Source organism: Poeciliopsis prolifica, unplaced genomic scaffold (assembly GCF_027474105.1).
Source record: "Poeciliopsis prolifica strain line A6 unplaced genomic scaffold, Auburn_PproV2 SCAFFOLD020, whole genome shotgun sequence".
Classification (NCBI taxonomy): Eukaryota; Metazoa; Chordata; class Actinopteri; order Cyprinodontiformes; family Poeciliidae; genus Poeciliopsis; species Poeciliopsis prolifica.
In genome coordinates this window covers 7777069-7801206 of record NW_026562395.1, presented here as the reverse complement: position 1 = coordinate 7801206, position 24138 = coordinate 7777069, and the positions used below count along the sequence as shown (strand labels likewise).

At 38.7% G+C, this 24138-nt stretch overlaps 1 protein-coding gene across 5 annotated transcripts in view; it reads right to left on the bottom strand.

The window, feature by feature from the left end:
• The window catches only part of enah (ENAH actin regulator), a 70975-nt gene that overhangs the window by 38699 nt on the left and 8138 nt on the right, over nt 1–24138 (bottom strand). For all 5 annotated transcript variants that reach the window (XM_055044531.1, XM_055044530.1, XM_055044532.1 and 2 more), the window contains exons 2-3: nt 18968–19133; nt 17014–17191 (exon numbers count right to left, since the gene is read on the bottom strand). In XM_055044531.1, coding sequence (XP_054900506.1) covers nt 17014–17191; nt 18968–19133 — 344 coding nt within the window. The remainder of the gene's footprint in view (nt 1–17013; nt 17192–18967; nt 19134–24138) is intronic.

Here is a 24138-nt window from a genome sequence, read left to right as displayed (position 1 = left end):
AGAACAATGTGCAGCAAGTACATGAGCTTAATTGACAGCAATAAGACCCTCTTCCTGGTTCTGATTGGTTGTTTTATTCGGAGGTGGTCATTTCTTCAGATGCGAGGAGAGAGCGATTGATCTTGTCACAAATGATCTGTCATGATATTGTAACAGTTTCATCAAATATGGACAAAACATCTTTTCATCAAAGTTACAAACTGCAACTTTAAAAAAAATGACCCTGACACAAATTTTACTTTAATATTTGACATAATATTTTAATATTTCATCCATATTCACACATATTGTGTGAATATGGAGTTTCAAAATCCACTTTTCAAATTCTTCCGTAAGAACTTTTTGAAAATATGACAGTTGAATATGTAGTTCAGAAGCACCATTGGGTACTTTTCTAAGCAGACCAAACAGCCCACAATTCAGTTGATATCAACCAAAAGGAGAGTCTGATTTTGAATAATGCCAATAAATATTGATGTTTAAGGCATTCAGATACTGTTTTTATATTTATGAACACAGAACAAAGCATCACATTGCCAACACGGTCATCTTTGGCAACTTTTGGGAAGAAAACAAGCAGTGCCCTTGATATCACCGTCTCATTAACACCAGTTCATGAGCTAACCTTTCAGTTAGACCTGAGCAGAGGCAGATGGACCAACGTGTTATTCTGTTTTACATGTACGCAGTGTGAAGTCTGACTTAATCACAGATGTGTGTGGGAGTGTGTTAGATGTTTTATCTAAAAGCCTTCTTTAAACCTAACCAGAAGAGATAACTGCCTAACATCAACACCGCCAGTTGGTTTTATTCTGTGTTACTACAGATTGATGGTCCAACAACAGGAGCAGCAGTGGGTTCCAACCAGCATCTGGACCGAGCCGAGCAGGAAGCCCGTCGCGCTGAGCCAAGTGTCGATTGTGTGTAGTAATCGAGAGACAGAAAGACTAAAGGGACAGGATCTGGGCTGCAGCCAGGCCGACAACTGCTTCTGCATATCAACACAGTGCCCCCACTTAACACTGTCACAGGCGTTAGTGCCCACTGCTAAAAACCAGACAAGGCAAGAGGATATTTTACTGTGCTGTTCCAAACATTCAGGATGGGATATTTGGTGTTAGAAACTGTGATTTACTACAATTTAAAGACAACAATGAATTAACGATGAACTACAAGAGGAGCTAAAGAAGTTAGAGTTCATTACTACAAGTTTTCTTCCAAGCTACCAAACTAGATATGGATTGAGATTAAACAAATGATTATTCTACATAGCAATTATTCTGATGCTAAGAAAACAGGTACATTCTGCAGATATTTAACAACTTAAGCAATTATGCAATGATTATGCAATGGGGCAAATACATTGACAAATGCAAATAAATTCTTTAAAAACATTTTTTTTAACTTAAAATGCAATAAAAGCATTCTCTCATTGAATGTTCTCATGATAATTTGTAGGGAAGGATTTATCTGCAGCTTAAGAAAAATCAAAAAGCTCAGCCCTCAAAAGTTTTTCTTCATTGTAAATGCAAAACATAGATTTTTCTTAACAGTTTTAGTTTAATTATTGAAGTTCTTCATTGTTCAGCAAATGCTTTTCTGAGTCTGTGGTTGTAGCATGCTGACCTAAGTGTCACAAAAATTCCATTTTGATCTAATATAAACATCTGAGGAGTAATTTCACACAACTGATGAAATAGAGTCTTATGTATACCTGACAACTAGAATATAACACCTCACACATTGTTTTACAAACTGTAGTATGGGGATGTGTATGACACACTGATATTACAACAATAATATAAATGCCATAAATTGTGTGTGATTGCATACTCTGATGCAATAAAAGATGAATAAAGTGATTTTTCAGTAATGCAGCAAACCTGAATCTTTAGATAAGGCGAAGCAGTGCTGCACATCAATTTCCCCCCCAAAAAAACCACAACTATTAAGATTAAATAATAATTAATTATAAGTAAGATTATAAAAAAATATTACAATATGTCTATCGATGACAATTTTAAAATGCCAAGACACTAAAGCATGTGCAGCAGCTGCAGCCTGTAGATCAAATACCAGCTTCCTTTCACTCTTCATTAAAAAGAGCTCTGGACCAACACTGAATCTACTGGTTAAACTGGTGTACATAACATTTTTTGCAAGGTGCACCAGTACAAATGTTACACTGGGTTCACGTGGCAAGATTTTGATTGTGATTTTTAACCGATTTTTCCTTTCTGAAAATTCTAGGACTCCCCAATTATCTGAAGATAATCTTATGAGATTTTATTGTCTATTAAACAGTTTTTTTTATTATTTGAAGTCAATCCTGAAGTCTTAAGTGTGAGTTGGGGTCTTATTTAATTATGTAATTTCCCTTTGAGATTAATAGAGTATTTTTGAATTTGAAACTCAAGTTGCAGTCTCTGTAAGTAACACCTTGCTCTCAGTTCTCCTCCACTACCCAAATCATCTCATTGTTACTCTCCTGATTGTTCCCTTTTACATGCTGAACCCAAATAACGAAATAAAGCCGAGGCCACAGGCAGTCAATATCTCCATCTAATATCAGACATGGTGTCTGGTTTCCATCTTCCATGCCTTTGTGTATAATTCTGTTACTGTCTGGCCTAGTAAACCCTGTGTGCTAATGACGGAGGCCAGACAGCAGCCCAACAGAGAAAAGCAACAAGGAGGGAAAAACTGCAATCAACACAGAAGCTGTAAAGTTCGCCTCTCTCTCGGGCTGGAGGATGAGGCTGATTAATCTTTCATGTCAGACAATATCCATAATTAATTAGTTTTTTGTTTTCAATGTCTGAAATACTGTCACCTTTCCTGTTTTTTTCACAGTTTTAACACCAGTGCTGTTTTTTATTATTATTTTTAAGCAGTTATGAAGCACAGAGATGAAACCTGAATCTGCTGCAGGTTGTTGCTCTGTAACCAATGAGCGAGTGAGTTAGTTGATGCCGCCAACCTTGCTTAGCTGGCTGCTCAAATCGTTCTTCTGCCTACATCCCCCAGAATGCAGTGTGCTTCTGGATCAGAGTTCAGGGAATATTCTATGGCGTCGCCTCTCTAAAATAACTGACAAAATCATTTTGAAAAAAAGAAAAACACAAAAAAACAACCATAACAACTTTTAGCAAAGATTGACTTGTTTCTGTTGATAAATTCAATATTGAATATTTTACTGATATTGATCAATTGCCAAGGTCTACCTTTCCCAAATGTTTTTGATCATATTGTTTTTTTGTTTTTTTTACTCAGAACAGTGAATCCTAGGCTTGGCCCATTTTCAAAAACACAAAGGCAGAAAAATGAAAATAAAAATCTGAAAAGATTCCGCCAGATATTCAGAGAGATCTATAAAACATAATTCTCGGTGATAAAACAATGCCAATAAGTTGACAGACATATGAGAAAGAGTTGATAAGGTAACAATGCATAGGCAATCATAAGAGCTGCAGCCTCAACTTAACTTCCCAAGGATGAACAACGTTCCCCTTCCCTCTGGACCTACATGGAGCCAGTGTGAGTGAGGGCCTCCTCTGGCAGCAGACGTAGCGCCACAATCCGAGTGAGGCCCCGTCGGACCCGTTTCCAGGCCTGAGAGCCACCACGGCTCTGCCGCCGGCTGCCCCCGGGTGCTCCTGGGACGTCACATACAGAACCATGACTCAGACTATCCAGAGGTGGCTCCTTAAGCTTCCTGAATGCAGTTCAGTTGCAGCTTGGAGTCAACAGCAGGGATTGTTTACGGTTTCAAAAGTAAAAAAAAAAAAAAAAAAAAAAAAAAAAAAACATCATTTTACTAAATTTTGGTTACCATTCTTCTGGAGCAGCTGGAAAATGTCATCATCCTGTGTAAACTTTGATATTCTGCTGGCACACCTTCAGAGATAATGCTGAACTGCCGGGCGTGGCTCGCTCTGTGCTAGTTCTCCCAGAGAATATGACTGATGGAAACAAAGGAAGAGGAGAGGGAGGGATGAAGAGCAGGAGGGAGGGGTAAACATAGAAAACAGAACAGGAGAGAAAGAGAGACTGGCATAAAAGAAGGATGAGAGGGGAAGACAGAAGTGAAGCCAACTGATGGAATTAAAAAAAAGAAAGAAAAAGCTTAGAGTGACTAAAATAACATCAGAAAGAGCCATTTACAGTAAGTGGCAGGATGCCTTACAGCAGGACTTGTTCGGCCCGTTGATGCTTCCTGAATCCAATTTATTATTCATACGCTGCACACAGAGAGGAGCATGCTGCCACTCGGCTTCATTCACATCCTTGATTATAGCTATATTGTGATTGGATTTTTACTTCACGTAAAAGTAGGGCTATTGTTCCGTTTAGATCAACAACCAACTATTTTAGACATAGAAAAATTAAATCTATTATAAATGTGATTTGGGCTTTATTTCCTCTCAACTTGAGGTACCATTTAAGAGTCTTGGATTAGCAGATGTGTTGCATATTTCAAACTTGTCAATAATTAATTTCCAAGTGTTTTCAGGTGTCTATGATCAAACAAAGCTCAGGCAGCTCTACATGCTGAAAATCAACTTTTCAATTTGAAAATATGCTGAGATGGGCTCTGATCTAAAATATTCAATTGTAGCTCTAGCTGTATGTGAAATGTGGGTCTCATGTAACAAGGGAACATTTTTCTATGTTTGTTGGGTCCTTTTTATGTTGTGCATGAAGATACTGACTGCGTGTGTAGTGAAGCTCACCTTTTGACTGAAAAATACTTTTCTTTGCAAAATAAACCTAAAATGAATGCAGCTTAATTAGCTTAAAATCGGGATCCACCAATCCACTTTTTTCACTTCTTATACAAATACAGAAATCTGAGGTTTAATATCGACCGTGACCGATTTGATGCAGGAAAAGTCCATGCTTAAAAAAAGTTTCTTTCTTATACATAGACATAAATGTACTAAGTTGCAAATTTATTGCATTACAGAGACATTTGATAACTCTGCACACTTAAATCCACTCAGAGCTTCAGAATCTTGGACAATATGTAAAAACAGCTGTAATTTGTTCAGTCAGTGCAAGTAGGAGTAGAACAGCCAATGGAAAATAAAAAATGAAGAAAATGAAACTAACAGAAACAATAGATCGACTATGTAGATCAAATGGTTTGGAAAATGCAATAAGTAATTCTAAATATCATGTAAAATAAATAATAAAACATGACATCACTCAGAGCGTGGTCATTGATGCCCAATCTAGAAACGTTTTCAATATTTGGACTGACTGATATTAATATTGGATTAATATCTAGTATTCTCTAGTATAAAAAGGAAATATTTTTCTTCAATTTCAAAATTCTGCACTACTTTCTGTTGGTCTGTCACATAGAATCCCAACCAAACAGTAGTGATGTGATGAAATGTAAAATAATAATAATAACAATAACAATAATAATAATGACAATAAACACATTCCAGCTGTATGAATGCTTTTGCAAGTTACTGTATCTAAAAGATTTTGAGATTTGGTGAAATATTAGGCATAGTAAAAATAAATAATACAGGAAGTCCAGCTAGACTTTTAGAGCACATTTTATCCAGCGTCACAGGAATCTCAACTTTCAGCATGCATGGTTCCAGCAGGGAGTGAAGCCAGTAAGTCGACACACACAGAGCTGAACAGCAACTGCAGACAGACTCCACTAGAAACATCTCCAGGAGATTCCAGCTGTCAGCCTGACGTGGTGACAGAGGCTGATTTCAGCAGACTGCTATAAGCTGAGGTAGCAGGATTTCCTTTACAGACAGACCCATGGAGCATTTTATAGCTCATGATGTCATCCTGTAAGGTCTGTTGTCAGGTTAAAAATCACATGATTCTGAGTGTGTCTATGGAAGCAAAATGACACTTTAAATATCCACTCACCATCCGATTTATAAGGAATATCTTACTGGTGCTGGGTAGAAACCTCTTGTCTTTAAGCAGGATGATAAACACTTTTCAAGCGCAATTTAAGTTCACTCCATTTTACAATTTTTCACTTCCATCATACATTGTCAGAATCTGTGTTGCAAGTAAAAGAATTTAATCTTTTGTTTTTTGCAACAAAAACAAAACAAAATTAAAAGTACCAGAACTGTGTAAACACCAGGTCTCACCTTAATGAATGGTATTACATTTCAGTCAAGTATTGATGTTCCAGTGTTAAACATTTGTATCAATTGAGATTTTATTTTATAGCCATGATTAGTAATGGGAACAAGCAGTTTTCAATGTCAGTCTTAGACATGAGCTTAGCACATGTTCTGTTCAGTCTGGCCACAGAGACCCAGTCTAAGTTAGTGCCAACCACTATTAACTTTTTAAAATAAATTTAATCCATCAAGCAAATACCTTGATACTTCCAGACATTAGGTCTGCTACGTATAACTAAGAGAAACATGTCACAGCTGATCTACAGAGGTTAATTTTAATAAGTTACTAAACCACAAAGTCTTTAAAGAACTTGTCTGGCAGAGAGCTCTCTCCTGGCAGCAAGTGCCTGGCTAATGCTTCAACAGCTTCTTCAGCTGATACTGGACTTTTATAAAGCACTGGGAAATGGTTCCTGAAAGTCTATCAAAAACCATTATATGAGATGGCCAAGGTAAATGGGATGTCTGGCAACAGAACTAATCAATCTTTGCCATTTCAATCCACATCCATTATCCCCGATGACCTTGTTCAGAACCTCAGATTTTGTATTCAAAGCAAAAAGTAGAGAGAGAGAGAAAAAAAAAAGATAAAGTCAATAATAAATATGAATGTCCATAACTAGCTGATTCTCCTTATATAAAGTCTTGATAAACCAAGATGAGGGTTCAGCTTGAAATCAGCCATCTATTTTTTGCTAATCTTTCACCAACATTAATTTAGGGTTTAAAACGATCATAATATCTACAAGGTGGCTGCAGGATAGCAACAGCTATGCCTCTACCCTGATCCGCAGCTTTATATACCCATCATCACCCTGAGAATGATGGATCATTTGACTCCTTTGCAATAACATGTCAGGGGATTTGGCTAAAGCATGGATGATCCTGAAGCCAAAGTCAGATATAGGCCGTCATATGACTGAGTGACATCATATGAAATGTGTTCAGAATAGTTTCTATTAGAAACGACTCAGGAAACCCAAGTTATTTTGACTAAAATGTCTTCAAACAATGTGTAGAAGTTAAGGCTGCACAATATAAGAAAATCTTGCAAATGGCGATAATATTGGTAAATACTTCTGTTGACTATTTGCCTGTTCCTTATTTTCTCTCTTTCCAATCTATGCTTCTTACTCTATATGACATTTCACATTTTGTCTCTCAAAAAACACAACTTCAGAATTTGTAAAATTATAGTATAAAACTGTTCTTTCTGATGCAAAAATTGAGCAGAATGATATTGTGATGACATTTTCGTGATATATTGTGCAGCCCTAATGAGATGTGTTAATAATGTATCTACCATCTTACCTTACCCGCTACCAATAATATCCCCTCTGTTCTATCCAACCAAAATGTCTGCATTTAATCACTGCATTGCATTTTGCTCTGCTTCTTGCGTAATGAAGACTGTTTGAACTGTTTTATGGAGGATGACAATGGAAATCCTCCAAACCTCAGATGGTACAAGACACAATAAAGAACTGCACAACATGAACACATGTATTAACAGATGCTTTATACCTCACTACTATGTAAAAAATAAAATAAATAAATACACGTACTTTTTATTCCAAAAATTCCACAACAGGTGGGAATCTATTCCACTAAGGGAAAGAAAGTTGATAAATGCTAAACAATTTCAAGATGACATAAATGTTGATGAGTTAGACCTAGAATATTAAATTTGCTAAGTTGTATGTTTTGTTGCAATAACATGAGAGTACATGAATTTGATAAGAGGTTAAAAAGTTTTACAATATCAACTGTTTAATCATTTCAATGATCAATGATCAAAAAATAAAATAGTAAAATCCTTTTCTACTTTAGTTCTCTCCCTCACATGGGTCTCAGCTCGGCTCCTGATGTGAATCATGATACTGACATAATCTCACTTGAGATCTCACTCTGAAATGAATTTACTAATCTAATAAAAACAGTAAATTAAAAGAGAAAAAATACTTTGAAAAATGTTCTACAAATAGTCCAAGTTCAAATCCAGACAACAACAAAAGAAGAAGAAGAGTGCTGTAGTCAGGCGTAGCTTTCCATTACATCTCAATGTGTGCATTCCTCACTGAGACAGGTTGAGTAATGGCAACATGGAAGAGACCAAGATGGACTAGGTAGGAAATGAGGAGAGGAGGCATCTGTGCAAAAATCTGCCTCATCTGCGTCTGGACTCAAATGAGTGGAGAATCATTTAAACCTGGCAGAGAACACTCAATAAGCCGTGAACAGGCTCATTTTGTCAGCACTAATTTTTGAGAAACGGCAGCAGATCTGGGAGTTGAATGGGCCAAAGGTAAATAACCAGGAGCTAAAAGTACCTGGAACTCAGACATTCCAGGTCCTAAATCTGTATTGTTCCACTTTGAGAGGGATTTTCAAAACAAATATTTAAATGTATTTATATAGCACATTTAAAACATTCATGTAACACAAAGTGTTACATGAATGTCACACAATAGAAGAGAACGAAAATGATCACAGAACTTGCTAACAAAGTCGAATATGTTTAGAATTGGCAGAGAGCATGGGAGGATAGATTTATTGTTTGCTTCCATTTAAATAATTTGTAGCTTTGTAGGTAGAAATGTTGCATTTCAGCATATTTCTTTTCTTTTCAAATGGGTTTAGACACAGCAGCAGAAGCAGCAGTTCTCTTGTATTCCTAATAGAAAAGTCCTGATCAGTGTCTAGAGAGCTTGACAAACTCAGCTACTGATACCTGCTGCTGACCTGCAGCATGTTAGTTAGAACGTCCAGTGAGGGACGGAGTTGTCTTATGTGCAACTACCTTAATTATAGCCTGTTTCAATCTGCATGGCTTGAAAAACTGTATTGTGCATATCATATTTACTTCGTCTATATTCCAATGTTGAAAATACCTTTTAGGTCCATAACTTATTCTGACACTTTGAGGTATTTAAATATTTGAATATTGAAGAATGTTGTAAGTCAAACTACCAACAAGTCATATCAAAATAAATTGACTCAGGTATTGAAGAGAGAGAAGAAAATCTTACCTAAATAATAAAGATTTTATATAGGAAAGGTTTCATTAAAAGACATGTCAGATGGATAAAAGTACAGAATTAAAAGCTTAAAAAGATAGTGGGTTGCATTTGCGATAGATCTAGTTCTACCTCAGTGAGGTCATCAGTAAATCTGAGAGATGAGCTGATGTATGAGAACATTACATGTTGAAGATCTGGCAATTGCAACAGGCCATTAGCTCCAGAATTAAGAATGGAGACTCCATCTCTGTGGTGTCTGTGGATGCTCTTTAAATCTCAGCCAAAACATAATGACTAAAAATTACAGCTTGGTCGCAGCTGATTAACTTAAGTGTTTTGTTTACTACGTTGTGATTTTTTGCCACAGCTAAATAAGTTTTAGTTCACAGTTCTTTCCCATGCCTCAGCATTTTTCATGAAGTCTTTGCAGCTGAACTTGATTCAGTGTTTACGTCTGTAGACACCGGCATCTGTGCTGCTGTTGCTACATGATGACGAGGATGCAACTCCTCTAACTCTTTAACCGGTAGCAGGAAGTTGTCACCAAAGTTTACCTTTTAGTCATTCATTTTGTTACATTATAAGATTACTGTTCATTGAATGGTCAATTTTCATTAACAGTTCTAATTTCTGAGTACGTCATTAACTCAGTTCAATTTAGATAGGATTTCTTCTCAACATGTTATCTCAGAACTTTCTAACAAAAAAAGTTTGCACAATACAATCACTAATACATTATTATGTATGATATCATTAGAAAATACAGATCAAGGGATTTGTTGAACACAAAAGCATCCCTTGAACTAAACCAACTAACCCCACAGGGCCTCGATAGGGTAAATACTCACTCCTTAGGATGATCTGAGCACGACTGATTTTCTGTTGATCCCGGGTGAAACACTGAACTCTTGCTACTGCAGGCATTTCAGTCAATATTGATGTGATGAAGCCTCAGGGACAGTCCTATTTTTAATCAAACTAACGGTAACAAAAAGAAGAAATATTTACATAAACAGCAAACCATCCAACTTGTCTTCAGGTTATCCGGCCTCTGACTTTTCTTTCATGTACTTAACCCTCGACAACTCCCCTTTCCTTCTTGTCACTGGCGCATTCACTTCTTCTCCTCCAACGGCAAAGTCTGCGTCTGCTGTGATCCAGCTGTGCAGCGTCTCACTTCACCAACCAATGTTTTGAAGCCAGAGAGAATGAGCTCATGAAGTAATACAAATTTGGGGCAGGCAGACAGACTGAAGTCCAGGGGGCCCAGAGGGTCATGTAATGAAAGTGTGGCCACAAGCTGTCATGACAAAAGCATGAGCACATACCAGACTAATGTGGTACACGGCTGACAGGGGTGTTATACCACTAAGTGTTTACAGTGTAGTTGCAGCTTCATGTCCCCTGGCCAGAGGGGTCATGCTGTTTCTATGGGACAGAGGAAGAAGTGTCCTTCTGTGTCCCTCTCTCTGTTTCTGTGAGAGACCAGCTTTCTCAGGTTCCCCCAACTCTCCCCTCCCTCCACTCACAGGTTTCATAAGACACACAGCCACATGGGGTTCTGCTGGCAGCAACAGTGACGACTGAAAATAAATGACGTGCCTCAGTTAGCAACTTTTCACATGTCTCTATGGAGACAAGCTTTTGCCAAGTCTGAAAGAGGTGGGCTAGAAAAATAGATCACAGAATTAGATGTGACTAATCGGTACTTCTGTGTTTAAGTGATAAACTGGCAAGATAAATAATTAAAATTTACGTCCAGCTCTTTCCCCTTATCTGAAATATTGGTGTCAGGGATAGATAAATGTAGTCAATCTAGCCAAGAGTTTGTGGAAACATTTTATTTGAAGGGGTGTGCATAAGACTGACATGACATAACACCTGTCATGAGCATGAAGGAATCTTTATGAATGTCTGTGACTGTTGTCATGAAGTGTCATTTGGTAAACACTTTTAATGTTAAAGTCTCATTATTCACAAAATAATATAAAGTTGGCACTTCTAATGGACTTTCATGCCAACTTTTAGAGGAACTTTGCATTAAAAGTGTGTTCAAATAAAGTGTTACCAAATTTGCTATAGTCTGTTCATTTCTTACTGGCACTTAGAAAGACAGAACAGCAAGTACGAGGATTTGTCTCCGGGGGTTAGAGGAGACAGTCACGCTTCTGCTTACATTCCTCCTCTAACCATTTCAACAGAGGTCAGGTCAGGGCGGATTGGTTCTGATCCGTTATTCAGAGGCTCTGCCTAGAAGTCTGCTGAGAAAGTCTCACTCATCAATCTGTCTGTGCATCTTTCCTAGACTTAAATCTATCTTAGAGAGAGGAATCAGTTTGAATACTTTCCATCTACTGTCCAACATTTTTTTATTGTCCCCCTCCTACTGTGCCAGTTACTGCACAGTAGGAGGAGTGTACTAACTCTGTTGTGCCAGACCACAACAGAGACAAACGCCCCACCGGCAACCTGTGACCCTTCTATCCATTCTCTATACTCTGGCCTTTTTAGGAAAAAATTGTAACATGGATAAACAAAGTGATCATTGTCCTCGCAGGTTTGAAACCACAACACCCCGAGTCTGAAGAACAGAGCTGTATCCAGTTTCCTCTCTCAGATGGAAACTATTCTGTGTTTTGCTACTCACACATTCCTTCATGCCTTCCATGAGCACATGCCGATTATAAAATTCATTCACCTGGCTATATGGGTACCTCACGCTGTTCAACAAGGACCAATTGCAAGCAACTGGAAGGTTTGGAGTTTTTTTTTTAACAGTCCAAATAATAAAGATGAGATTTGTTGGCTAACCATGTCAATCTGAGCTTCAAAGATGGACATCAAAGCAGCTCTAGGAGTAACAATTTCTGATCTGCAGAAATATTTATGAGGGTAAGAAATCAGTTTTACCTGCCAGATGGCCTACCATGTGGTTCCTTTTATTTGCAAGAAAGGCGGGATTTTGTAAAGGGGAAACATTATTACAGAATTTGAACATGTGTTGAGGTTCTGTGATCCTCTCCACGAATGGTCATTTTAAAGATGCTGTAAGGCAGGAATCTTTACTAGAGTTCATATGGTGGAATGTTCTCTTGTCCACAGTCAATTGGACTGAAGGTCTGCTTCTCAGATCAATGACCACAAAATGACTGATGGGCCATTCTTGCATTACAACCACAGCCTATTAAAAATGAATAGATGAATTCACTGTGACGTCAGCAATGGGTCTGAGCTACAATTTTAAAGCCTCGGGTTAGGCAACCAGCCAATAACTAGCATGGAGCTGAAAGAGACCGTATTTGGACAAGCAAACAGAGCAGGAGACACAAATTTGAACCATATTAGACCAAAAGTGCATACCTTTGAGATGTAATATTAAATTGTAGGATTGTTTCCAGAAACGCCACCAAAAGTACAAACCCAAAGCAGTGAATGTAACCAATCTAAAAGTATTGTGCATGTTGAGTTGGCTTGTAAAGATAAATCCATGCTGGTAGATGACAGGATACCAGGTTCACAACAATAAGACAACATGTAAGCAACACATTACAATCAAGGATTACACATTTCTTCAAAAATATTCATACCCCTGAAGGTTTTACATATTGACAGTACAATCAGTGGCACAAAAAGTGATTCAAAATTTCATCAGGGTTTCTGCAGACTTCAGCAAGTCAAAATTAAGACCTTTTTAATGCCAGATTCAATTAAATTTAAGACAGGAAAATCTTTAAATACAGGGGATGGTTGAGGAATCATGCTGCATTACAATAAAGCATGGCAAAGACTGACATTTTTAAGTTTGTTTGTGAAGGAACAAGATAGATGAATGGATGAATGTTTGTAGTTTTTTGCAGCAGCTTTGTTCTTGTCACACTGCATTGTTCTCTACACGGCCTTGACCCCCATCATACTTCCAAGAGATGTAGAGAAAATTAACTTTGTGCTGCCAACCAGTGAAAATTTTGAACATGCCCATAATAGATGCAAAAAATCTAGATCGCTGGTACAGACGCATAGCAGCTCGCTACCAGTAGCCTCAATCGTCTCAAATTTGTATTGCGAGATCTCGTAATATCCTAACACTCGCTTAAGCTTGTTGTAAAATGACAATGCACAAAAGGGAAAAAACACTTTTTCCATAGCACTGTAAACCAAATTCAAGTAGAATTGTAGAAGTCAGTGGCATAAAGATAGCTGTAATCATCATCCAGCTTGTTTGGTTCCAAGAATCTGTTTGCACCAGCTGAAGACACACCATGATTTATCTCTGCACGGATTACTGACTAAGACCAGGAACAGGTAAACACTGGCTGGCTAATGCTGCTGATGTTGACAGGATCGCGAAACCCTTTAGATAAAAGCAGTTTACAGAGCAACACCATAAATCACAGCTTTGTGTTTATACGCTGCTGAGAAAGCCACAAAGCAAAGCACACAGATAGACCATTTCCTGTGTGACATTCTTTATGTAACAAAGTACTGTACAAATTTAATGTAGTATTTGTCAAACCGAGTTGCTTAAAGCCAAAACATCAGTACGATTGACAAGCACAGCAGAGAGAATTACAAGTTGTTTGAAACGAATGATTGGAACCTGGAAGGGTTTCAGAAATGATAGATGGAGGGTGAACCCGAGGGGGACTGTCAAGTCCAATGACGAGTGCGACAGGCGCCACAGAGAGCAGCTGTCAAGACAGAAATACAGAAGCAAAACAGCGGGGTGAAAGGGGAGACCCGGACACTCTCCGCTGGCCTCCATATGCAGATCGCTGCCCTGCTGAGAGAGCAAACAGGCAAGATGAAGGAGGGAGAATTACAAAATGACTAAAAATGTGACAGAGAAGGCAAACAAGGCAGAAAATGGAAATCCTGCAGAACCACATAGAGAGGAGAATCAAGTAGGATGAAAATTAAGAGGGAGGCTAAAGTCTTCAGCTGTGCTGTTTGTTAGGCAAAATCAGTTTTCAAACAGAGAAGAGGAACTCTGAAAGATGTGGAATGGTATAAAGAATTAAACTAATGTCGGATTTAGTGTGTGGGTAGGGGGAAAAAAAGGCAACAAAATAATTAAATATGATGTTGATTGGCTGAAGTCTCACTGAACCAGAGCTTTGGGATTCTTGAAGAAAACAGACATGTTTGATAAATTTTCTCATTTTCATTTAGACTTTCATTAGACTCCATTAATCTGCCCTTGCATTAATTTAATCCCAAATCGCTGTGTTTCTGATTATGTAATGTGTTTGACCACATAAACAGCAGGAAAATGTGTCTACATCATTTACTATACTTTCTGTCATGCTAGATTTTTTACGGCTCACAAACAAACCTCTCTGCCATTAGAATAATGAGGCGCATCACTGTCAGGTTAATTAGTGGATTGGATTAACTGAGATGAGAGGCATGGTTTAGGGCAGTGCTTCTCAATGATTTTCCGTTATGCCCCCCCCTAGCAAGAAGAAAACTATTCGCGCCCCCCACTCCCCACCGTGACTATCCATCTCTGCATAACATTTTTTCATTAACATTAAAGAAAAAAAGAAAGACATATGGTCAAACTTACAAAGAATAACTTTATTAAATCGTGTTTTAAGTCTGCAACAGAAAAGATTTTAAGTGCATCAATGCCTGAAATTAAAAATAAATAAATCCATGTCTACTGCTGCAAGCAATATCAGCTCCTCTGCTATGGTGTGGGGCTTTTTGCACTGCGCAATTTGGTACGCCACCTTATATGATGCTAGCAGCGCTCGATGGTTTACTGAAGTAGCCTTCACAAAGCGGGATGACTGTTGGCAATATTCAGCACGTTTTCGCTGAAAAAACTCTAGCGGCTTATCGGCGTGATTGGGATGTAACGTATTTAAGTGACGCGCTAATTTATTTGGCTTCATGCTGTCCGCTGCGAGCATTTTTAGACACAGCAAACACACCGGTCTTTCCTCTTCTCCAACTGTAGTCACAGTGAAGCCAAGCGCTAAATACGCTTCGTCGTATTTCCTCTTCTTAGCTTTCGGTTGACTTTCTGTTGTCTCATTATCTTTGTCTCTCTCCGCTTTTCTTTTCATTCCTGTTAAAAACTTTTTTATGTTGGGGGTTGTTGAATAACGGAGGCCATAGACAGAACGCAGTCGGAGCTTTTTGTTGACGTAACACTGCTAACCAAGGCAAACCTGTTGTCTTGTAAGTCGTAAAATGTTGCACTGTCGCAAACGTGACAGAAGTAACAATGAGAGCGCCACTGCCGCCTACTGTGCGCAATTACACTTTATACTAGTACGGCCAAAAAAAAAGCCTGTTCCCCAGGATCACACGCGCCCCCCCAGGTATCGCACCGCGCCCCCCAAAGGGGGCCCGCCCCACTATTTGAGAAGCACTGGTTTAGGGTGAGATGGGGGTAAATGGGGTAAAGGTGGAGAGCCTAAAGCAGAGCTTGCAGAGCTGCATCTGAATGCAGGGAGAACACTAAAGAAAATCTTTGTTCCCTTGATTACCAGCAGGAAAGGAGGAGAAAAACATGAGTTATGTAACTAAAGCTTAAAAGGTGGTGTATAAAGATTAATTCTCACTGGGTAAATAGTCTGTGGGTGGTTAACTAATCTCGACATATTTGTATTTTGAATATTTTTAGTGCTTATTGTAAGGAGAAATTGGCAACTGATCAGAGTTAGACGATTATTGGCTACAACAGTCCTGACTCAGGACCAATGGGGCAGAAACCAAAATGTCCCATAATTTGTTGAGCAGTGAACGCATCATTCAGAAGCATCAGTAAGGTGTTTAAAACGAAGTCAGAGGAAGAAGAAATTTAAGAAGCTGCGTAAAGCAGCATTACATCATTTTTATAAAGAATATGTTTTTATAGGTACTTGTTAGAACTGTCACTATATTGTGACAATTTGTTATGAGACAGATTTGTGAAAAAGAAAAAGAAATAAAAAATGTATCTCCTCCACCTCCTCCCTGAGCTGCTGTTGAGTCAAATTCTTTTCATTTGTCAGTGGCCCAAATCCTCTTTTGCAGTTTCAGAATCATTTGCAAGAGACGTTTTAAAAAAAGGAAGGGATAAACGTTACCGGCCTAGAGGGGAAATCTTAGGTGTAGCACACAGCTGCAAAAATGTGCATAAATGCAGGCACAGAAGGCAATTACACAAACTCAGCTCTGAATGCACCAACTACATGCCAAAATACACATAAATCACATCAGACCATCTGCCTTCGTCCAACTCTACACATCATTCCGGTTCTCCACATCCTTTTAAGCCATTTCCAAGGCTGTTCTCTTCACCCTTCAAAATCAAATTCACTGTCCTTCCCATCCATCCTCACCAAATGATAACAACTACAACCTGAATATGTTTCAGCAAACCTCACTGCAAAACACTAAATCTTACTAAGTATTTTTGTCTTGTTTATAGAATAAATATCTTAGTTCACTTGATGAAGACAAAATGAACATAAAGGTAACTTTTCAGCAAGATATAGTAGTTTGTTTTAAGTAAATAATTCATTTAAACTGATAAGTACCAGTTCCACTGGCAGATTATTTCACTTATAAGTATTGGTATAAATGAATTAACTTAAAACAAGCTCCTATATTTTGTTGAAAAGTTACTGTTGTCTTATTTCAAGTATGCTAAGATATTTGCACTAGAAAGCAAACCGTAGATACTTTTAAGATTTTGTGTCTTTGCAGTGCTGCCAAACAACAACTATATTATGTCATCATTAAGATTGAAGAAAAGTTCCCCAAAGAGACAGGCCAATACTGACTGCATAGATACGTGTCCTGTAGACGAAAGCTCTGAGGCTCACCTGTGTCCTGGGAGTTGAGCACCTCCAGTGCGTGCATCATGGCACTGGCAAACACATTGGCGTCTTCCTTGCTGCCAAAGTTGAGGCCGTAGACCTGTCGAGCGTCCCGCCACTGGTGGAAGGTCTGCGTGGCCTGGTTGTATTTCAGCCCCTTGGGAATGGCACAGTTTATCACCACCTTTAGGCAGGGAGAAAGGAGGCAAGATTTAGATGATCAGAAATAATTGACAAAAGAAGTTGCCAAAGCAGGTTTTGTATGTAGTGGAGTGAAGGAAGTTTCAAACTGGAGCAGATCAAGATCAGGAAAACATGCTAGATGCTAGTTACTAGATGTTGCAACTGCAGTATAATGTTCATTCAACAATGTTAATGTCTGATTTTGGTCCACATATTAATACACAAGCTGTGTTTCCATTTATAATATGACTGCACAAACATTCAGAAAATTAATTTGCTTAATGGAAACATGCAATTTAAAAAAATGTTTTTAATAAAAGTTTAGGCATCAGGATGAGGTGAGTTTTTTGGTCGTATCAGAATAGGTGTAATTCAATTATTATTTGGTTAATTGAGAAAAATAAACAAATTGTCTCTGCAGTGTTAAACAGAAAGTTCTGAGTTTTTCCACATGATTTCATTAGTACTACTTAGCTTAAGATGTATCCTTTGCTACAAATGATCATGTGTTCACTAAAGTGCTATGCAGCTAATTTATACAAATATAATAATAATTAAATTATTAGCATTTTTTGTAATTGTAATATCACATTAAAGAAGCTTTATTGGTTAAATTGTGGTCAGAATGTGTCTTTTTATGTGGTTAATCGTCAAAATAATTGATTATTAAAATAATCATTAGCTGGAGCCCTAATTCTATGCACTGAAAAGTTTTAATGATAAACACTTGAGTGCTGTTATGCACTTTGATTACAAATGATGATTGTGTAATACTCCAATAGCAGCAGAGTGAAGGAATGTGCGGGCCTCCAGTTGAATACAATCATTATGACACTGAGCCGTGAAAGTGATCACCTGCCCACATATGTGATTCTTCCAGGAGCTTATGCCTGTCTGCATTCACTGCGGAGGTTTTTATCACCACACTGATGAATGAAGTCACTTTGTAAAGCTGGAGGAAATGAATAGCAATGGGCCAGGCTGGCTGAAATGATGGTAAATGGACTGAACTTATATAGCACTTTTCCAGACATTTTGACCACTAGAGTCACATTCACCCATTCGCACTCAAACGCACACACATTCATACACTGATACGCAGACCAGTAGGCAATTTGGGGTTAAGTGCCTTGCCCAGAGGCATATCGACAGTACACTTGTCGATGTGTACAGCTGGAATCGAACCTACAACCTTCCAATTGCAAGACAACTACTCTGCCACATAGTCACAGTCGCCCAGTCATAGATACAGATAGCTTAATCGTAGGTTTTAAGAGGTGGAGTATTCCAAACAACACAGTATACCATACATCCTGGAGATCCTGGGTATTTGCTGTAATGAACTATGTCAGTTACACCTGCAGTATGAACAGACTGCAGCACATTCTCACTGTCCTTGTAAAGGATTCAGAATGAGAGTTCAAAAGCAGCCTAGTTAAAGTCTGCATCTTTAGAAAAACCTGGGTTTGCTTTGGGAACTATCTCAGCAGCTCTCATGTCTCACTTCACAGTCAGCTTTCCTCCAGAAAGTCTTTGTTTCCACTCTATGCAGTGTGAAGAGTGTGAGGAAACATTGTCTGTGTGCTTCCACAAGCAGATGGCAACAAAAGGCTGACTGTAAACACAAAAAGACTCGTTGAGGGTTTTGCAGAAGCACTTGTCCTTAAACACTTTAGTTAACTCCTCAGATCCCACATGTTTTAAAACATGCATGTTTTAAAAAAAAATTAAAAAAGAAAAGAAAATGACATTTTTAGGTCACATGACCCCACTCTACCTGATGATCCTGGATCTTGCGTCCCACCACGCGGAAGGCGTTGTTGCCTGTGTGGTGATAGATGTGGACTCTGCTGAAGCCTGTGGAGCCTCCAGCAGGGACCCACTTCTTGTTGGCATCGTCGTACACCATGACAGCAGCCCGTGCCTGGCAGATGCTCTGTTCACTGCATCAACACACACACACAAAAAGTGGACATCAAGTTAAGTCATGGCTTTTTGACCATAGATACATTGCAGCATGATGTCATGTAAGCAAGATCTCACCCTGCATCTTCCTGCAGGTGACGATGAAAACCATTGGTTTTAGCTGTCACGTTGTCAATGTAACATTTTAGATGTTGATGTATGCATGATGTATAAAAGAATAAGGGGCACAGTGCTACTAATTGTCAAAGCTACAGCAACTTGAAACCAAGGTCAGGAGAAAGTTTCAAGTGAAAAAATAAATACATTTAAAAATAGCGACGGAGAAGGAAGTAGGTTAGTTGCGTTAGCTTGACTTTCACTAACAGAACATGTTCTGTGGAATTTGTTGTTTTTCAGTTCAGTTAAAAAGAAAAAAAAGGTGACCTATACACCAACTGACAGATCATCAGTAGAGCAGGTGTTCAAATGAGCTAATCCACCACCGCTGTGTCCATAAGATCGCTTATTAATAACCGCTAAACAAAACAACAAGCCTGAAAATCATACTACTGTAATAGACTGAATCCTTTGTTGTTTTTGATGTTGACTCCCTGATATACCAGTGGAGCTGTTGTCAGTTGGTATGGTAACGGGTTTGTGTGTAGCGTAGCTGACACAGAGAGCAAGAAATAAAGAGAATATTAGCGGTTTTAAGTAATTCTTCAACAGTTTTTCTCCATTATTGTTTGCATTGCTCAGATGCAGAAAAGGTAAAAATAATATTATTAACATGGGCAGGTTTTTACCCTCTAGTAGGGAGCTAGAGGACAAGATTTTGCACATGTGATGTCCTGTTGCGACGTGGCCATAGGATAGACAAACAAGGACAGCTCAATGAAAGACTGATTAGCAGAGTAGATTTTTTTCTTCATTTTAAGACCAATATTTGTAATGATTAAATGCATCCTGATACATGTCAATCTATAACTGAAATAATCTTATGTTTCAGTCATGCTTCACTTCACAGAAAACTGAAGTACCTGAATGGATATGATGCTGATCTTTCGGAACGATTGTGTTTTTTTGTGATTCAGTAGATGCATAAAAACTAAACACTTCTACCATCTCAGGCTATAAATGCTTAAAGCAACAGAATGAACATAATGCATATTTGTTACGTTTAATAAAAATGAAATAAAACCATCAGGTGACACTTTGATCTATAAACATCCTCAATTTAGACTCTGCTGCAGCCTGATGGCAATAAAATAGAAGTTGGCAGATCAGACCACACAGGTATCTGTAAAGCACACAGGAAGCACCTGACTGGTGCATCTAAATAAGTGAAATGCCTTGGTGATGCAAGTTACAGACAGAATGTGAATCCCAGGAAGTGACAACAAAACGCTCAGAACAAAAGCTACAAAATGTATCAGTGAACAAAAAAAAGAGGCGTAAAAAAAAGTGGAAAGCACTGGAAAGGAAGGATGGGTGGGGGATACACACTTAACACACATATTGTCTGTTGGTATTCTCAAAAGAAACCCCCAAAAAACATCTGAGGCATTCAGAAAAGCTAGCTAAATGCTAATTAAAATGCACACAGGTGGAGGGTTATGAATACCTCTGATAAGCACTGCTGAGCTTCCATCTCACTCATGGTAAAACAAATAAAATAAAAACAAATAAACGAAGAAAAGGCAGTCAATCCTAAACATTTACAAATCTCACATTTCTGTCATCCCAAAACCTGAACACCTCAGCAAATGTTCCTTCCTGAACAACAGCAACACGATATAAAAGCTCATGAAGGTATTTTAAATCTCAAACATCTAAAAGATGCATAGAGTCAAGACCTCGTCTGTCTTTGTCTTTCTATCTGATTACATTCATGGGAACAATCTAAAGGAGCAGCTGAGTTATTTATTGGTTTTTGTCTGAGACAGGAGGAGAAAATTCAGCAAAATTACTATATTTAACTTTGTATTAAAATATGAATGTGTGCTTCATACTGAATGTTGAAAATTATTGTAAACAAAGTTAAGCAAGGAAACATGCATGATAAATCAGCACAATCAGAGAGGCCTGTACAGATTCGTGGGAAGACTGACTGCTACCGAGATCCTTCATGTCTTTCATTATCTTTAAGGATACTTTACATATTATATTTACAGATTGCACTAACACGCTTGTTTACCCTCCTTATGTCATTGTTCCCACAATTACAGTCATTCAGCAGATATAATGTATTCTAGCCTTTCTTCTCTGCTCCATCTGTAAGCCTGACTAAAATTCTCAATCATAAAAATAGTCGGGATGATAACCAGTTTTGCTGATTAAATTCATTTATTCCATAAATAGGTTCTGTCTCCTACTGAACAAGGTGACAAAGACAAAAAAAAATGTGCGGATTGTACAAATTTAGGAGCAGAGAATGAGATTTGAGATGGGAATATTTTTATCTCCTTCATTAATGTTAATGAAGCTGGAGAGATAGAGGAGAGCTTCTGACTTCAAAGAGGAACCGAGCAGCTCTGGGGGCCAACATGCCGTCACTTCCTGCTGGTATGGGAGGGTGCAGAGGTGCTGGTGGGATGCAGCAGATGAGGCACAGATGAATGAAGCAGCAGGAAACGGGCTGAATGATCACAACCCACCCACCCCACCCACTGAGAATGAAAGGTTTCACCACTCAGCTAGAAAACCAATCCAGGAGAAGGAAGAAAAATGTAGAACTGGACGCTGTGACACAACCTCTGTTTATACCGACTCGCCCCGTCACTCCCGCTGCTGGAAATTGTGACTAATTTCGCTGCTGGTAGGCCAAAGTTATGCAACCAAACGACTGTGTTGTCTAAAAATAGGAACAAACCAAAACGGGGCAGCCGAATCCCCCCAGTCAGTGGGTCTGCCAAGCACAATGCAGGGATGAATGATGACTCAGGGTTTTGTCCCGTCAGCTATGTGACTCTGCTCGGTCTTAGGGGAGCACATGTGGAGGATCACAGTGCTGTCAGTTAGCAGTGGCATCAATCTCCACTATGCAGACCAGATGGGATGGGTCCCACTCCACGTGATGAGACACAGATGTTCATTAATGACGGAAGTACATTCTCAATCTGAATGCTTCATCTTAATTGAGAAGCTTTTCTAACAATCTTTACACACATAAGAAAAATAAGGTTGCGGTTACATTAACAAAAAGCCTGAACCAAGATGAGCTCTACAGGAAATGTCAGTCATTGTCAGCTAAAATCTACATGTGACAAAAACGCATGGATGAATAAAACCCATGATTTCCACGCAAGGCAAATTTTATTATCATTCTAATTCCCACAACAATCCAGTTCAGAAATTATCTTAACCCACACAGACTATTATCCCACTATCCAGGGGTCAGATTAATGCAATAAAAGCTTTGTATAAGATCTTAACATGACAGCTTTTTCAGGTTGCATCATATATTAGGAAGTGTTACCATGGAGCAAGTCAGGTGGTCTGTGACTCCTCGACCTGAAAAACTTTGAGAAACACTGCTCTAAAAGACTCTTTATGTCCTAAACACAACCACAGCCAGTACAATCTGCTGATTCCATTCTTAATCATCCCTCAGAGCACACAAACCGCTGAAAAAATTATTATAGCGATTCCCGTTACAACAGCTCTTTCAATAGATTGAAAGTTACTCTGCAGCACATGCTTTTTTTTATCCTGCTCCCCTCATAAAGGCCAGCTTCAGCTACTCCCATTAGAAACCCTCCTAACCTGAGTCATGCTGTGCAAGATGGAACATGGAGAATCTTCTCCAGGCTGGGAAAAGGAACTCCACAGAGACTCCCACGCATAAAAGAAAAGAAAGGCAGATTGGTGGCTAGCTGTGGGTTTGGTTAACAGGGAGTGCAGCTGGCTTTACAGAGAAACAAGTTCAGAACGGGAGATGTCTAAAGAGACATCTGCATCCTTCCTTTCTCTTTGCTCTCCACATGTGTTTGTAGTTTTCAGCTTGTGTTTTTTTTCCCTTCTGGAAAGATTTCTGTACCACAAAGTGACCTTGCGTGACCTCAGCCATCCCCCCCCTCTAACATCCTTCTGATTCTCTTTTTTTCTTCCCTTCATGAATCAGTTGTTACTTGTTGGGGGAGCAGAGTGTTTCCAGTCCATATGAAAGTGGTCAAGATCAGATCGGAAGGCTGAAAAGATCCCTGTTCGGTCACAGCTTCAAGCTGTTGGACTAATGTCTGCTATGGCTCTAATGAAGACTTCCCAAAATGGGCCCAGGAGGATCCACATGAATTTGCCTCAACAATTTCAGAAGCTCATCAACTTGTAGTAGGAAACATGGACTAGATCACCGTTTCTCATACAGTCATCTATGTCTGTGTAGCTGAACCCTCAGCTGCTTCAACTTTATGGCTTCTGTTAAAATGAACATCTTTCTGCTTTACCGTGCAAGATGTATTTCTAGTATCTCCAAAAAAAGGGCTGCAGGAGTGATAATAAAAGTCAGATGCTGTTAATTTCACATTTCATCAGGCAGAATGACAGTTAGCTTTATAAAAGAACATAAAGTGTGCATTAAGTTGTACTCAAGATCAGCAAATTCATTCTATCAGCAAACATACACCTTTTGGAAAGTTAACCCCGCACCAAGAACTACTGAAGGCAAGGACGCAAAACCTCTCAAGAAGACATAAGTACAACCTTCTTCTTCTTCACAGAATGTAAGCAAAGTGGAGTGGCAACATATTTTAGTGGTTGTCAATGGGCAATTTCTCATTCACAGAATGCCCTGAGCATTGGTCTACTTCCTGCTTTTGGAGCAGTCCACATATGCATCCAAACCACACCAGAGTTCACTTCAACCAAACAGAGACCTGGGAATGTGGGCAGACCAGAGACTGCTTTTTTGATCCGGATCAGAGTTCAATTGTGAATACACAAACGAACCGGACTTTCAGAGTTTGATTACAGTGGACTAAACAGGGCTGATGTGAATGCACCTTTAATTAGGTCAATGTACCAGGATATCTCTGGTAGTTGTAT